General features: G+C 36.9%; 1 protein-coding gene across 15 annotated transcripts in view; it reads left to right on the top strand.

Moving 5' to 3' along the window:
- DMD (dystrophin) overlaps positions 1–15,358 on the top strand; it is a 1,236,775-nt gene that overhangs the window by 435,399 nt on the left and 786,018 nt on the right. For 13 of the 15 annotated variants that reach the window (XM_072027522.1, XM_072027514.1, XM_038175527.2 and 10 more), the window contains 2 exons: positions 6,482–6,663; positions 7,680–7,802. In XM_072027522.1, the coding sequence (XP_071883623.1) occupies positions 6,482–6,663; positions 7,680–7,802 (305 nt within the window). The remainder of the gene's footprint in view (positions 1–6,481; positions 6,664–7,679; positions 7,803–15,358) is intronic. The other 2 variants (XM_072027525.1, XM_072027534.1) reach the window with 1 other exon arrangement.

Raw genomic sequence — 15,358 nt, 5'->3', positions numbered from 1 at the left:
TGCTCTCTGGAGACCTTCCCTGGAGAAGCTGGCCTCCAGATACCTCTAGTCAGAGAGTGAGAATACTTCTTCTAGCAGAGCATGTAAACTCAGGGCCTTGCTCTGTATCCAACAAAGTAGTTGCTTTTCTTTACAAACGGTGCTTAAAGAATCACAGAGTCACATAAAGGTTGAGGTTGGAAGGAAGCTCTGGAGATCACCTGGTCCATCCCCCCTGCTAAGCAGGGCCATCTAGAGCATGTTGCACAGAATGGTATCCAGGCAGGTTTTGAATAACTCCAAAGAAGGAGACTTCACAGCCTCTCTGGGTGACCTTTTCCAGTGCTCTGTCACTCTAACAGTAAAGAAGTCCTCTTATATTCAGATGGAACTTTGGTTTGTGCCCATTGCCTCTTGTCCTGTCACTGGGCACAACTGAAAAGAGTCTGGCCTCATCCTCTTGACACCCTCCCCTCAGATATTTATAAACATTGATAAGATCCCCTCTGAGCTTTCTTTTCTTCAAGCTAAATAGGCCCAGGTCTCCCAACTTCTCCTCACATGACAGATGCTCCAGCCCCTGAGCTGGAGCACTACTACTCACTCACTCCAGTAGTTCCATGTCCCTCTCATACTGTGAAGCCCAGAACCGAATACAGTTCCAGGTGTGGTGTGGCCTCACCAGGGCTGAGTAGAGGGGGAGGTTCACCTCCCTCAACCTGCTGCCACAGTCTTCTTAATGCACACCGAGATACTGATGGCTTTCTTGGCCACAAGGACATGTTGATAACTTATGGACAGCCTGCTGTCCACCAGGCCTCCCAGGTCCTTCTCGGCAAAACTGCTTTCTGGCTGGTCAGCCCCCAACCTGTATTGTTGCATGGGGTTATTCCTTCCTAGGTGAAGGATCTTACACTTGCCTTTGTTGAACTTCGTGAAGTTCCTCACTGCCCAACTTTTCAGCTTGTCCAGGTCCCTCTGAATGGCAGCACAGCCTTGAGCTGTATTAGCCACTCCTTCCATCGGCAAACTTACTGAGTGTGCGCTCTATTCTGTCATCCAGGTCATTGATAAATAAGTGGAACAGGACTGGACCCAGTACTGACCCCTGGGGAACACCACTAGCTGCAGGCCTCCAACTAGACTGTGATGCTGAGCACAACCCTCTTGAGGTCTGCCATCCAGCCACTTCTCAGTCCACACTGCTGTCCACACATTCATCCCACACTTCCTGATCTTGCCTATGAAGATGTTATGGGAGACAGTGTTGAAAATCTTGCTGAAATCAAGGTAGAAAACACTCACTACTTTCCCCTCATCTACACAGGCAGTCATCCCATCATAGAAGGCTATCAGATTAGGTAAGGATGATTTCCCCTTGGTGAATGCATGCTGACTACTCCTGATCATCTTCTTAGCCTCCATGTGCTTGGAGATGACCTCCAGGATGAGCTGTTCCATCACATCTCTAGGGAAGGAAGTAAAACTGACTGTCTTGTAGTTTCAAAGGTCCTCCTTTCCTTTTCTGAGGACCAGCATGACGCTGGCTTTCTTCCATACCTCAGGCACCTGTTCAGTTCTCCATGACCTTTCAAAGATGACAGAGAGTGGCCTAGCAATAACATTCACCAGCTCCCTCAGCATTCATGGGTGCATCCTATTTGGGCCCATGGATTTGTGGGTGTCAGGTTTGCCTAAATGAACTCTAACCAGTCCTACTTTCTCCAGGCTTCCTCTTATCTCTAGGGTCTGAGATTCCTGAGGGCTGGTTTTAGCAGTGAAGACAGAAGCAAAGAAAGCATTCAGCAACTCTGCCTTCTCTGTGTCCTCTGTCACCAGGGTACCCACTGCATTAAGCAGTGGGCGCATATTTTCCCTAGTCTTCCTTTTGCTACTGGTGGATTTGAAGAAGCTCTTCTTGATGTCCTTGACATCAATTGCCAGATTTGATTCCAAATGGGCCTCATTGCATCCATGAATATTCTGACAATGTCTCTATATTCCTCCCAAGTGGCCTGTCCCATTTTCCACATACTGTCTGTTTTCTTTTTCTATATGAGTTTTGTCAGGAGTTCCTTGCTTATTCATGCACATCTCCTGCTCCCTTTGCTTGCCTTCTCATTCATAGGGATACATTGATCTTGAGCTTGGAGGAAGTGATGCTTGAATACTGACCAGCTCTCCTGGACCCCCTTTCTTTCTAGGGCCCTAACCGATGGGATTCCTCCAAGTAGGTCTCTGACAGAGGCCAAAGTTTTATCTCCTGAAGTCCAGGGTTTCAAACCTACTTTTTGCCCTGCTTCCTCCTGGAGAGATCCTGAACACCATCTCATGGTCAGCCAAGGCTGCCCCCACCCTTCACATCTGTAACCAACCCTTATTATTTTGTTATCATGAGGTCCAGCAGCACACCTCTCATTGTTGGTTCCTCACCCACCTGTGTCAAAAAGTTAGCATCATGCTCTGCAGAAACATCCTGGACTGTTTCTGCCTAGTCCTGTGGTCTTCCCGGCAGATGTCAGGGTGGTTGAAGGCCACTGTGAGAACCAGGTCTTGAGCTTGTGAGTCTACTTCCAGCTGTCTGTAGAAGGTTTCACCTACTTCCTCTTCCTGATCAGGCAGCCTGAAAATACCATAACAGTATCAGCTGTGGAAGCCTACCCTTTAATCCCTATCCATAAGCTCTCAATTCACTCTTCATCAATCCCTAGGCAGAGCTCGATGCATTGTAGTTGCTCTCTCACATAAAGAGCAACTCCACCACCTTGTCGTCCTGGCCTGTCTTTCCTATAAACGATGTAGTCTTCCATGGCAGCATTCCAGTCACAAGAGCTATACTGCCCCATTTCTGTAATTGCAATGAGATCTGTTGTTACCACACATAGAGATGTCCAAACTTAAGCTGCTTTTTTGCTGCCTACCTTGTCCCTGTAACTCTCCTCTTTCCCCATTCTTCCTAGTTTAAAGTCCCCTTACTAGGTTGGCATTAGAAAAGATATGCATGCCTCCCTTAGTGAGGTGGATCCCATCCAAGTGCTTCATGTAACATATCTCAGTTTGAGTACTAAAAGCTCAGTTTTCTTTTAAATAATATTAATCTGCCAGTATAAACTTTTCAACAACAGAAGATTCCTCTCAATAACAGCTGGCAATTCATGCTGAATATTTTTCCAATACTTCAGTACAACTGCCTTATTAAAGTAGTGGAATGGCTTTCAAAGCTCTCCAAAGACTGAGATTCTTGATTAATGAATGTGTTAATAGTTTAATTTGTGTTAAGGTTATAAGACTTCACATTTTAAATTTTTTTTTGATTTCTGGCCTACTTTGTTTGTATTCTTTTGAATTTGTTGTTTTAAATCCTAGTGTGGATGATCACTGCCAAGAAAATGGATGAAATATTAAGTGATGACTTCGAATTGAATTTGGAGAAGATACCTTGTTTTTGAAAAAAAAAAAAAAAAAATCCATGATAATGCTTTTTTGTTTGTTTTTACTTTTTTTCTCAAAACTACAATTTAAGTAATAGCACAGTTTTTGTAATTTATTTTTTATTATTTATTTATTTACTTATTTACTTATTTACTTATTTTAAGTATCTTCTGTGTTTTCTGAGAATGGGGGATTAGTTTTTAGAGGGTGTAGGTTAGCTTGGCAAATTTTTCCCCCAGAAATGAGAGCAGATTTATTGTCAAAGAACTGGTGTTTTTTCTTGCAAGAAAGTTCATAAACTTAAATTTATTCTCTGTCTATCTGCAAGGATTTCAAATATCCATCAGTCTAACAGGTGGTAAAGAGAATATATTAGATTGGGAATCAGAAAAAAAATAAAAATAAAAATAAAAATGAAGGTAGAGGCATAGTACAGGATAACAGAAATCTTTTTAGATCTAATAATTTAAGAGCCTTCAAAGAAAAAAATTGCAGACCCAGCTTGAAATTCTATGCTTTGTCACAATGGTCATTTAGCTATTTATTGCAATTAATTATCTTTTTTTTTTTTTCCTTTTCTATTTGTATGTGGATTCTGACAGCTGCTTTTTATTTGTCAGATAGAATAGGAAAAACTGTGGCATGTATATTGTTTGTAAGGTATTTGCTTTATTTATTGTGTGAGGTAGTTGTGTAGATAAATAATAAGCTATTTACGTATCTGATTGCTAGAACAGCTGAAATGGAAAATAATGAACAACAAATGGAAGAATCACAGCTGGCACAAATGTTTGTTCTCTTTCAGAGTGTACTGTTGTATTTATAAAGACATGGATATTCTTGTAAGCATCAATTACAAGTAGACACTGAGGAGAACTGAACATTTTTTTGTTTAAAATATTAATGAGAGGACAAGACAATGGTCACAGCTGAATACTTCCAGCACTGAAACAGTGTCATATAAATGAAGCCTATGTCATGTATATTTTAAAATGAGCATATTCTGTATACTGTGATATTACTGAGATAATAAGATGGGGGAAGGTAAGGGGGAGAGGGCAAGGAGAAGAGGAGGGTTGGGAACTCTGCCATTTTTTCCATCCACTTCTACGTAGAATTAGGTTTTCAAATCTCTTATAATTTATAAAGATTTAAAGATAAGTCCAAAATTGAAACCAAAAATACTGATAGGACATACCTGTAGGACCATGTATCTTTTGTTGATTTCCAAATATATGTGGAGTATTCTGCATTCTAGGAAAAGAGAATGAGATGTATTACTGAGTCTGCCAGAATACATTAATTTTTTTTTTTTTTCTGTACTGAAATCTTAGCTAATCCAAAATTGATTTCACAGAATGAAAGAATGGTTTAGGTGGCAAGGAACCTCTGGAGGTTGTCTGGTCCAACCCCCTGCTTGAGCAGGGACACCCAGAGCAGGTTGCCCAGGAACGTGTCCAGGTGGCTTTTGTAGACCTCCAAGGAGGGAGAGACTCCACAGCTTCTCTGAGGCAACCTGGACAGTAAAATCTCAGAGCTCTCAGAGTGTTTCTGCTAGCACTCACGTTAAGCACATATGGAATTAATGATAAATTTATTGTACAACAGTCTTTTTACATTTGATTCACTAGACAAAGTATGGGAGGTAAACTTTTATGCCAAATAACAAAAAACTCCTTCAAAGAGCTATTATGTAACTTACATGTACATGGTTTGCATTTGTTTTGTTTTGTTTTTAGAAATTGTTATTGACATGTTGTGCCGGTTTGGTTGCTTGTATGGTTTTATGTTTTGGATTTGTAGTGGAATAGTGCTGATAACACACACATATGTTAGTTGTTGCAGATCAGTGCTTGCACAGAGTCAAGGTCTTTCCTTTTCCCAAGCTGCCAGCTAGTGAGTAGGCTCTGGGTGCAGATGAAGCTTGGAAGGGGTAGATATAGCTGGGACAGCTGATCCCAGCTGACCAAAGAGATATGCTATATACCACATGGCATCATGCTCAGCAATAAAACTGGGGGGAGTTGGCTGGGGGGCTGCCATTGCTTAGGGACTGACTGGGCATCAGTTAGCTGGTGGTGAACAAATAACTTCCTGCCCCCCGCCCCCACTTTTTTTTTTTTCCTTTTTTTTCTTTTCTGATTTTCTTTTTCTTTCTTATTAAACTATCTTAATCTCAACCCACAAGTTTTCTAACTTCTTGCTCTTCTGATTCTCTTCCCTTCATCCAGCTGGGTGTGGGAGTGAGCAGTGAGCGAGCTGCTGTGCAGTGCTTAGCTGCCTACTGAGGTTAAATCACAGCAAATATTGAGTCAGACCAAAGACATTTCGTGATTACATGATAAGTATGTGAAAAGTCTGAAATCACATTTGTGTTCCTGCAAAGTTTCCTGTACTCACTGCTATAGTCCACACAGAGTTTATAGGTACACTTTTAATAGAGTGGTTCTAATATGTATTGTAATGTCTGTGGATACAATGTTCCTTAGCTGTCATTCATGGGCTTCAGGAAGAATATAAGACTGCGCAGAATATAAGAGCTATGTAGTTATATTAGCAGTTGACTTCACTAGTTGTTTTGGATGAACATGCTTTCTAGATTTTTTTTTTCTTTTTTTCTGTATAACTCTTGCTGCTAATGATTAAATGATATGAAGAAAACATACAAAGCACAATTTTGAAAATGAAAATGAGATTGTCCTTTAAAAAAAAAATCAGTATTCGTACATCAGAAGAAAATGCAGCTTTTCCTACGTCTTGTCCTGTTTAATGAGGATCATGCTGTCAAATTGCATACTGTGTGCATTTTGACTAAACAAATGCAGGAGGAAATTTCATGTTGAATGAGAAAACAAAATTACCATTTTAAACTTTGGCTCCTTCTTATTGGTATGCAAGTTTGGTCTCTAATTTTGGAACTGGTTGTAGGGTTCTAATTAGTCTCTAGAGAACACACATGGACAATAGATCACTCATTAGTCTATCAACTTTCCATGAAGATGATTGGCTATTTTCTCATGCACAGTGTCTAATGTGGAAACTGAAATAATGTATGTTAATTTCCTTCCAGACATTGCAACTGCCTGTCCAGATAAGAAGTCCATCTTAATGTACGTGACTTCCCTCTTCCAAGTTCTACCCCAGCAAGTCACCATGGAGGCCATCAGGGAGGTGGAAATGCTGCCACGGCATTCAAGGGTCACCAGAGAGGAGCACATTCAAGTACATCATCAAGAGCATTTTTCACACGAAGTAAGTTGTTCTTGCTCTCTTCTTTTCTGCTTTCATCTTGCTGCTCTAATGTGGTTATTTCCCTTACGTGCCCCAGGAGTTTGATGTTAGATGTCCAATAGAAAGGAAAAAAAAAAAAAAAATCACAGAGTCACATAATGGCTCAGTTATATCTGTGGTAAAGATTGTGCTATGTACTTGTCTGCATGAAATGTACAAATGTACTTTTTTATTACTTTTCACTTGCACTTGGCTGTTTAAAAATTAACTTTTTATGAAATATTTGCTTTGCACTTCTCTTTTACAGCACTGGGTGTTTTGAATGTGGAAGGAAGAACACAAAACCTGGATTCTATTTCCATTTAAACAGAGACACGTTAGAGACCCTTTTGCCTTTTTTACAGAGTAGATATTGCCATTTCTCCATATTCATGACACATTTTTAATTACTTTTTTTTTTAGTGTTTCATTTACCCTGACTCGTATTTTAAGACTATTTGTTCTCAGCTCATAGTCAGCCTCTCAGAACAGTCACATAATCCCTGCAGTTAATTATGCTTCCTTTATCAGTTATGTTTTTGACTGAAATCAAAATAGTCTCTGTTTAAGTGTTTAGTGGACTTTAGGCCTAGTATCCTTGTTCTGAATTTAATCTCTGTCTTGCTTTTTGGGATTCTCATCTGCTCACGGTGAGCAGATGAGCATTGGCTTTGTTTGCTCAGGATTTATTACATGATCACTTTTTTTTTTTTCTTTTTCCAGCCTTTCATGGTTGGAATTGAAGAATCTTCAATTCATATTGGTATTCTGCTGAGATTGAGTCCTGAAAGCTTATATCATTTGGGGCGGGATGTCAATTAAATGAGAGCTTTCCTTTCCTTAATATTATCCCAATTTTGACTGTAAATTTGTCACTGTCCTTGAAAAATATAACTGCTGATGCCCTTCCTATATTTACTCTTAAAATCCTTGGTTTTATTCTAAAGTCTGTGTTCCTATTCATATGCCTGTTTTTTCCACCTTTAATTTCTTCATAGATTACAGTCAGTGTACCGCAGGGACCTTCACCTTCTCCAAAACCACGGTTCAAAAGTTATGCATATGCACAAGCTGTGTATGTCACATCCCCTGACCAAAAAAGGAGGCAGGTTCCTCCACAGGTCTGTCAATATTGCCATTTGTTTTAAAAATTGTATTATTAAGCTTTTGCCTGGAATGGAAGTGTGTGCATTTTGCTTATATCTGATCTTGATGGCCCACTTTTTCAATTTTGTTTTTGTTTTTTCTTCTTCTTTTCCTTTTCCCTTTTTTTTTTTCTTTTCATTTTTAAGCATTTGTTAAGTGGTTTTTTGTTGTTTATTTTTTGCTGTGTATTTCAGCATGGCTGGCAATTGATGTTATGCTGATTGCTGGGGATGAAAAACATTCAAACACTGATCCTGTTTTAGAATTATCTGCTTCCTTTTTTTATTCATTTTTGAAAATAGTACATATATTGACTTTAAAGAATACTAAAAGTACAAACCAAACACAAGCTGTATTGGCTTATAATTGTTATTAAGCTTTTGTCTTAGGCTTGATTATAGAAGAACAAGAACCATTTGTTTATGTTGCATTTCCCACCCTGCATAACTTTTAAAGAAAACTATAATTTCAAGAAGACTACGACAGTTGGGAAAGAAGAGAAAGGAAACGTTAAATTTAATATTATTTATATGACCTCAATTATTAGATGACAGCAACTGGTTATTTTATCACAAATGGCACCATGCCAACATTCAAGGCAGGGATTTGTGTTTGTTTTATTTTTAGGTTTGTTTGTTTTGTTTTGTTTTGTTTTTTTACTTTTAAATAGCTTCATTAGTTTAATGGAATTTGTTTAAAGCAGTCCTCACAAAGAGCCTTTCAGTAGTTAGATTTTTGTAATATTTGACAAGTGTGAGAACCAAATATTGTGTAACATGTTCATTAGTTTTTAGGTAAAAATAAATAAATAAATACATAATAGGTACTTATTTGGCACTACAGTGTGAGTTCTCCTGTGGAGACTTAATACTGTCTAACCTCAAAAAAATATATATTTTAAATTTACAATTCTATTCTACATTTTCTGAATCTACTCTTCAAGTGACAGGTCATTACATCCAGTCATTACTGAATAATGACTTCCTTTAAATATTCTAAGAATACTGCATACATCTGCATGAGCTCTGTTACATTATACTAACATCAAATGTGTTGCTGTGGTGATTAATACAGCATTTAAACAAGTCCTTTAAAATCTAGTACAATTAATTTCTTCCACTTAAATACTAAACTTGATAATTCGTAAGAATGAAAAGTCGTGATAGAGCTTTTCTTATTGAGCTACATTTGTTGCAACTGATTATTTTTTTGCCAACATCCCTACCATCAGTATGGTATAAGCTCATATAATTAAAGTTGTTTCTTCAAAAAATAATTATCAAAACGTGCTAAGAAAATGTTGTTTTATTATTCAGTCCTCACCTTGCATTCTGGTTTTCAGATCTTTAGAAATCTGTCTCTCATTTCCAGCTAGTTACCCAAGGAAAAAAATAGTAGAGTTCTTATAATGTGATCTGCCAGTTTCAAAGGTGTCTTAGGTGCTATCACTGAGAAGCAAGATTTTCACTATGCTGGTCTGTTGAAAAGTACAAATCACTTGTTCTGTGGCTATAAACTGTCATCTTACAGGACTTGAATAGTGTCATTTCCCCAAGATAGTCAAAGATCATGCACAGAAATTATCAACAATAAGTTTTACAGCTGTTTCTCTCTAGAGGTTTTAGCTGCTAAGATTCATCTTAAATGTAATTGTGTTTAATTGGGTGATGTTTTTAAAGTTTTTCATTGGGAAGATTGTCACAATAGATTTTTGTAATCCAAGCATGAGCCAACTGGAACTCAGAAGAAAAATAAATAAGACTTCTTTCAAAGATTTTGAATGTTATCATCCAAATTTTACCGTTAATGCCATATGTTTCCTGCATATGTTAATTGTCAGAAGTAAAGATGAAATGAATTATGATTATAAAGCTTTCTGTTGGCAAGGAGGAATAATATTTTTTTCTGAAACTCATTGTTTCTTCTGTATAAAGTATCATCAACATTTAATGTATATAGAAAATTTAGTAACACGAGTACACCTTCAATGTCTCTGTTCCTTAATAGCTACCTTCACTGAAATTTTAAAGCTGTTGGAGAAAAACAGCTCAAAAAACCCTTTCTATTCTATCAGGTTCTTGAAATCCCAGACTTCCTGGACCACGGTCATAGTAGGATGCTGTGTTTTTATGGGTTTCACACTTTCCTTCTCTTCATCAACATTTGTAAACTCAGGAAAAACAGGCATTCCTTGTGAAAGTTCCTCTACCTCATTTGACATCGCAAGTGGCAGCATCAAGCCTTTAAAATGAATCATGCTATGTAAAATATTGTTGTGATTTTGTTTTTTAATTTCTGAAAGCTTGAAGCACTGTATATCCTGTTTTCTCAATGCATCCTGTTACACCATCAGCTGTCAAAGTCTTTTATAGTATTACCCTTATAACTTCTTGATAACATTTCGCTTCACTTTATCTGTCTCCTTATTGCTTCTCTGATTCTTAACACTTACCTTCAGAACCTGTGTGCAATTGTCTTTAAATCCTTTGTGAAATCTCAATCTATTTGTTATTCAGGAGTATTCTTCTCAGCAAGACCTACCATTTTAATTGCACAAATTTTGGCCAGACAAGTCTGACTTTGCTTAACTGTGATGCATCTCAGATTCAAAGAAAATCTGTTCTACCAACCAATTCACTCAGTGCCTTCTTGCTCTGTGGTCTGTGCTTATCTGCATTTCGTTGAAGTTAAGCCTTTAAAAAAGCTATTACTAACATGACTAGCAGTTCTGGTAGTTCTGGCAGAGTTCCTTTCCTTTTCCTTGCTTGCTTAGAAAGTGTTCATAAGCTCATGCAGATAATAGGCCACAATTCTCAAATATGTATCCTTGAATTCACTATATTAAGACACAAGAAAAAATATATTGGCAAGTATTTTGTCTTGTACTCAATCTCTGTAATGAGACAGTCTGTCTAGCTTCACACTTAGGAAAAAAAAAAAGGATCCTTAATTTTCTGAGACACTTGAAAATCTCCGCTTAAAAGTACCCCTTTGCTTCAGTTTCATATTTAGGAAAAAATTTATGTTTCTGTTGCATCGCTTCATCTCCTTGAACACCTGACCAAGAAGAATGACGACTCCTTATTTAACTTTTTTTTTTTTTAAATGGTTTTCAGAGCAGTTTCTAATACTGATCCCAAGCAATGCTTTAATATTACTGTTTTTGTTTTTACTTGCTACCTGAACTCTATAGGATGTAAAAGATAATGTCTTAGATGGGTTCAAGTACAAAGAAAAAGAAAATAAAATTGTTAAACACTGCATTGTCTAGACAAGAACTTCTTTAAATATATTGAAAATGTAAACATGAAATGAGATAAACAAAATCTATCTATGGAGACTGGTACTAGTGTAAATAAGCTTTTGGCAAGGCTATTCAAAACACAAAATGTGAATCTGGCTGCCTTAAATGTTTAAATTACGAAAAATCAAGCCTTCGATATCTTGTAGATTGTTGTTCTTTTGACAGGAATTATAGTTTGTTTGTTTTTTTTTTTCTCTGGTATATGAAATACAATGTTTATGTGCAGGATTACTTTTAACATTTAGACTGATAAACTTCAGTAGATGTGAATTAAAATAATTTCAGATGCAGTCGTGGCCGACAGAGGGACAGTGTTACTTAGCACTGAATGATTTGCTTTCGGAATTCAGAATCAGAGGCTTCATGTCAGGCTTCAGTGTAGCACTATTTTGTGGGAAATTCCTAGCCCTGCACTCTGTTTTGTGATATGGATTTCACAGAGTTAATATACTAGATTTTAAATAATGTTCATTTAAGCTAATCCTATACCAGTGAGTCTCTTGAACATAGGGTTATTGATAACAGCGTACATATCCAATATCGCAGACTATCTTGAGTTGGAAGGGATCCATAAGGATCATCGAGTCCAGTTCCTGACACCACACAGATGTACCTATAAATTCAGACCATATGACTAAGAGCACAGTCCAAATGCTTCTTAAACTCCAACAGTCTTTGTGCTGTGACCAAGTCCTTCGGGAGCCTGTTCCAGTGCGTGACAACCCTCTTGGAGAAGAACCTTTGCCTGATATCCAGCCTGAACCTCCACTGTCGAAGCTTGACACCATTTCCTTGGGTGACCATTTCTGGTCACCACAGAAAATAGATAGCTGCCTGCCCCTCCACTGCCTCTCATGAGGAAGCTGAAGACCCTCAGCCTCCTCTTTTCCAGGTCGAACAGGCCAAGTGACCCCAGCCGCTCCATGTATGTCTTCCCCTCTAGGTCCTTCACCATCTTCATAATCCTTCCCTGGACACTCTCCAACAGTTTCACATCCTTTTTACACTGTGGTGCCCAGAACTGCACACAGTACTTGAGGTGAGGCCACACCAGTGCAGAGCAGATCAGGACAATCACTTCCCTCAGCTGACCATCAATGCCGTGCTTCATGCACCCCAGAATACAGTTGGCCCTCCTGGCTTCCAGGGCACACTGCTGGCTCATATTCAGCTTGCTGTCAACAAAAATCCCCAGAACCCTCTCTGAGGGGCTGCTGTCCAGAGTCTCATTACCCAGTCTGTACATACAGCCAGGGTTGCCCTGTCCCAGGTGCAGGACCTGGCACTTAGTCTTGTTAATCTTCATGCTTTTGGTGATTGCCCAGCTTTCCAATCTGACCAGATTTCTCTGCAAGGCCTTTCCACTCTCAACAGAGTCAACAACTCCCAGTTCAGTGTCATCAGCAAATTTGCTCAAAACACCTTCTAGTCCTACATCCAAAATACATCCTATGTCCTACATGCAAAAAACATAGAAGAGAACCTAAAATGAAGCCTTGGGGGACCCACTGGTGGCTGGCCACCAGCCTGATGTGGTCCTATTTACCATAAATATATTTATGTTTGCCATAAATATATACATGTATATAAACATACTTCCATAAATACATTTATGCCAATATATATCTGTTATATATATATATAATATATATTGAAATATGTTATATAATATATATTTATGAATATATATATTCAATCAAATATTAAAATATATTCAATTCAATCAATCAATATAAAAAGTAGTTATAAACAGTTTATATGTATTTTTCACTAGCAGCATTTAATAAAATTGTATACAGTCAAAATAAGCTAGCAGAAACGAACAACTGAATGGAAGCTGTTGCGTGTTATTTGTACCATTGGGGGAAATGCAGTTTTCCTATTACTTAGTTTATTCAGAATAACTTGTTGAGTTTGAATTTGGCAGTAGCATCGAGAAATAGAAAGTGTACAACATTTTCTCTGTTCTAAAAGGTATCGGAGTGTGATAACCAATAAGTGACTACATGGTTTTCCCACCAGAATTGCATTTGCAAATATTGTGAAGAACAAATAATTAATTCCTCTGCACATGTTGGTTTTTACTCCAGCCTTTTTATGCCCTTACAGTTTCTAATATGATTATCTTTTCTAAAATATTTTTTATTCTACCCATAATTTTTCATTCCTTTCCAGAACACATTCTGTTTGCTTCCAGTATTTGTGATCTTAAAAATTAGCTTCATTGTTTCTTTGACCTCATTTATTCTTACTCACATCCCTAATTGCATGGTTCCTGTATCTTCTGTTACCAGGTGCATTCCTTGTTCTGCCATCTGATGTTTTGCTGTTTCTAGTCTTTTCCTGTCTCTCTTAAATTCAGTTTCAAAATCATTCTCTTCTGTATTCATGGCTTTTAAACTCAGTTTTTAATTACTCATTCATGTTCATCCTAGTTTTCCTGATTCTAACAACTCTTCTATGTTTAGCCTTAACTTTCGCTTTGTTCACATTCTGTGAACGTATACAATAGCTACTGTAATGGATATGTGATTTTAAATACCTACAGTTTAGTAATACAGTTATTGGTAATTTTTGAGCAATCTTAAAGGAGAATATGACTACAAAACAACATATTTATAATATATTTTTAATCTGTAGATTTTAGTATTATTAGTCTCTATTAAATAAGTTAGCAAGCAGCTATACAACCTATATTTCATGGTTGTATGGTGTCTCTACAAATAGAATTGGAACCCTGTAGCTCTCTGTTCTTGAAGTATGCTTTCATGCCCACCTCATTAGTAATTATATCTGAGGAGTAATTTTAATTAAGTGAATTCCCTCTTACCAGAACTTGAGGGTAAATTCAGGTCACGTTACCATGAATAACCACACTGGAGTAAAAGTTTGGCTTAATAAACACATTTAATTTTAGCCAGTTAACTGAAGTATAATTTAATATGAACTGCAAATATATATTTATGAGAGAATAATATTTTAGGATACCTTTGTTTCAGCATTTCAAAATAACAATGGCATATAGTTTGTATCTACAAGAGAGTAAATAGGAGTCTATAAATTCTTTATATATGCTACACATGTAACATGCATACTGAATTATTATTTAGTTTTATTATTTAATTGTGCATGCTACATACATATGTATATACATATTAGTAGATATAAACCAGAGATAATGTACCCCTCATTATATATGCTACTTCTATATGCGTGTGAGTGTGCATATACACATGCACACACTGGAAATATTTCATCCTTTAAATAGTAAAGAAGCGTAGTTCTTATGTAGATCAGAAGCTATTCGGATTATTTTGGTATGAAAAATGCATGTGCAAATATATGTAGCTGCAAGAAAAAAATTGGCCTACAAAATAGGCATTATGTGAAGGGTGCCTAAGGTACTTCTATTACCCTAAAATATTAGTTTTCACGTGTGAGTTCACAGTGCAGCATATTACAGTGATTAACTGAAGTGACTCTGACAAATTGTTTCACTTACAAAAAGATTATTTATTTGTTTAAATATTATTTTTATTAATTTTCTTCATTTCCTACATTACATTTCTCTATTCTGAGAAGAAAAAATAGGTGAAATAATATAATCGGGAGGTGTGGCTGGGTAAAAGCTGTTAATAAATAGCTTAAGCAAGAATAACTAATAGTAAACTAGACATCTTTAATTCCTCTTCCCTACATCATGAATTTTTGCAGGGTCTCAAAGTATATGTTAATGAGGTAATGTTAAGGTATAGAGCATGAAAGTACCCAACATTTCTACTTTTGTATACCTTATTAAATTTGAGAATGGCCATAATAGGTCTGTGTGACAACAGAATAGCTTTCCTTAGTGAGAACAACGGTTTTTTTCATCAATTATGCTGTTTCCAGAAATTACCAATACTGGATACACTGGAATAAGAAAAGAAGTATGACTAATTACCTGTATTGAAGTATCAGTATATTCTCACTTAACCTCCACTGCTTTGTGGCTCAGAAATTTCTTGAGCCACAGATGGTATCTTAACGTTTATGTCCTCAGTATATTGTTATTCCATTTTTCTATCCAGATGCTTGTCTTTGTAAACATTTAGCTGAGTTTTTATGTAGTTTTCAGTACATCTAGAAATACTTGAATGTTCCTGTTTTTATTATATATTAAAATTATTTTTAATAAATTCTATATTGTTGTAGAATTTATAAACCTTCTGCATTCAGAAGAGGAAA

Source organism: Anas platyrhynchos, chromosome 1 (genome assembly GCF_047663525.1).
Source record: "Anas platyrhynchos isolate ZD024472 breed Pekin duck chromosome 1, IASCAAS_PekinDuck_T2T, whole genome shotgun sequence".
Taxonomy (NCBI): domain Eukaryota; kingdom Metazoa; phylum Chordata; class Aves; order Anseriformes; family Anatidae; genus Anas; species Anas platyrhynchos.
Note: the sequence above shows the minus strand (reverse complement) of the source record. Positions and strands in the feature narration are given on the sequence as shown.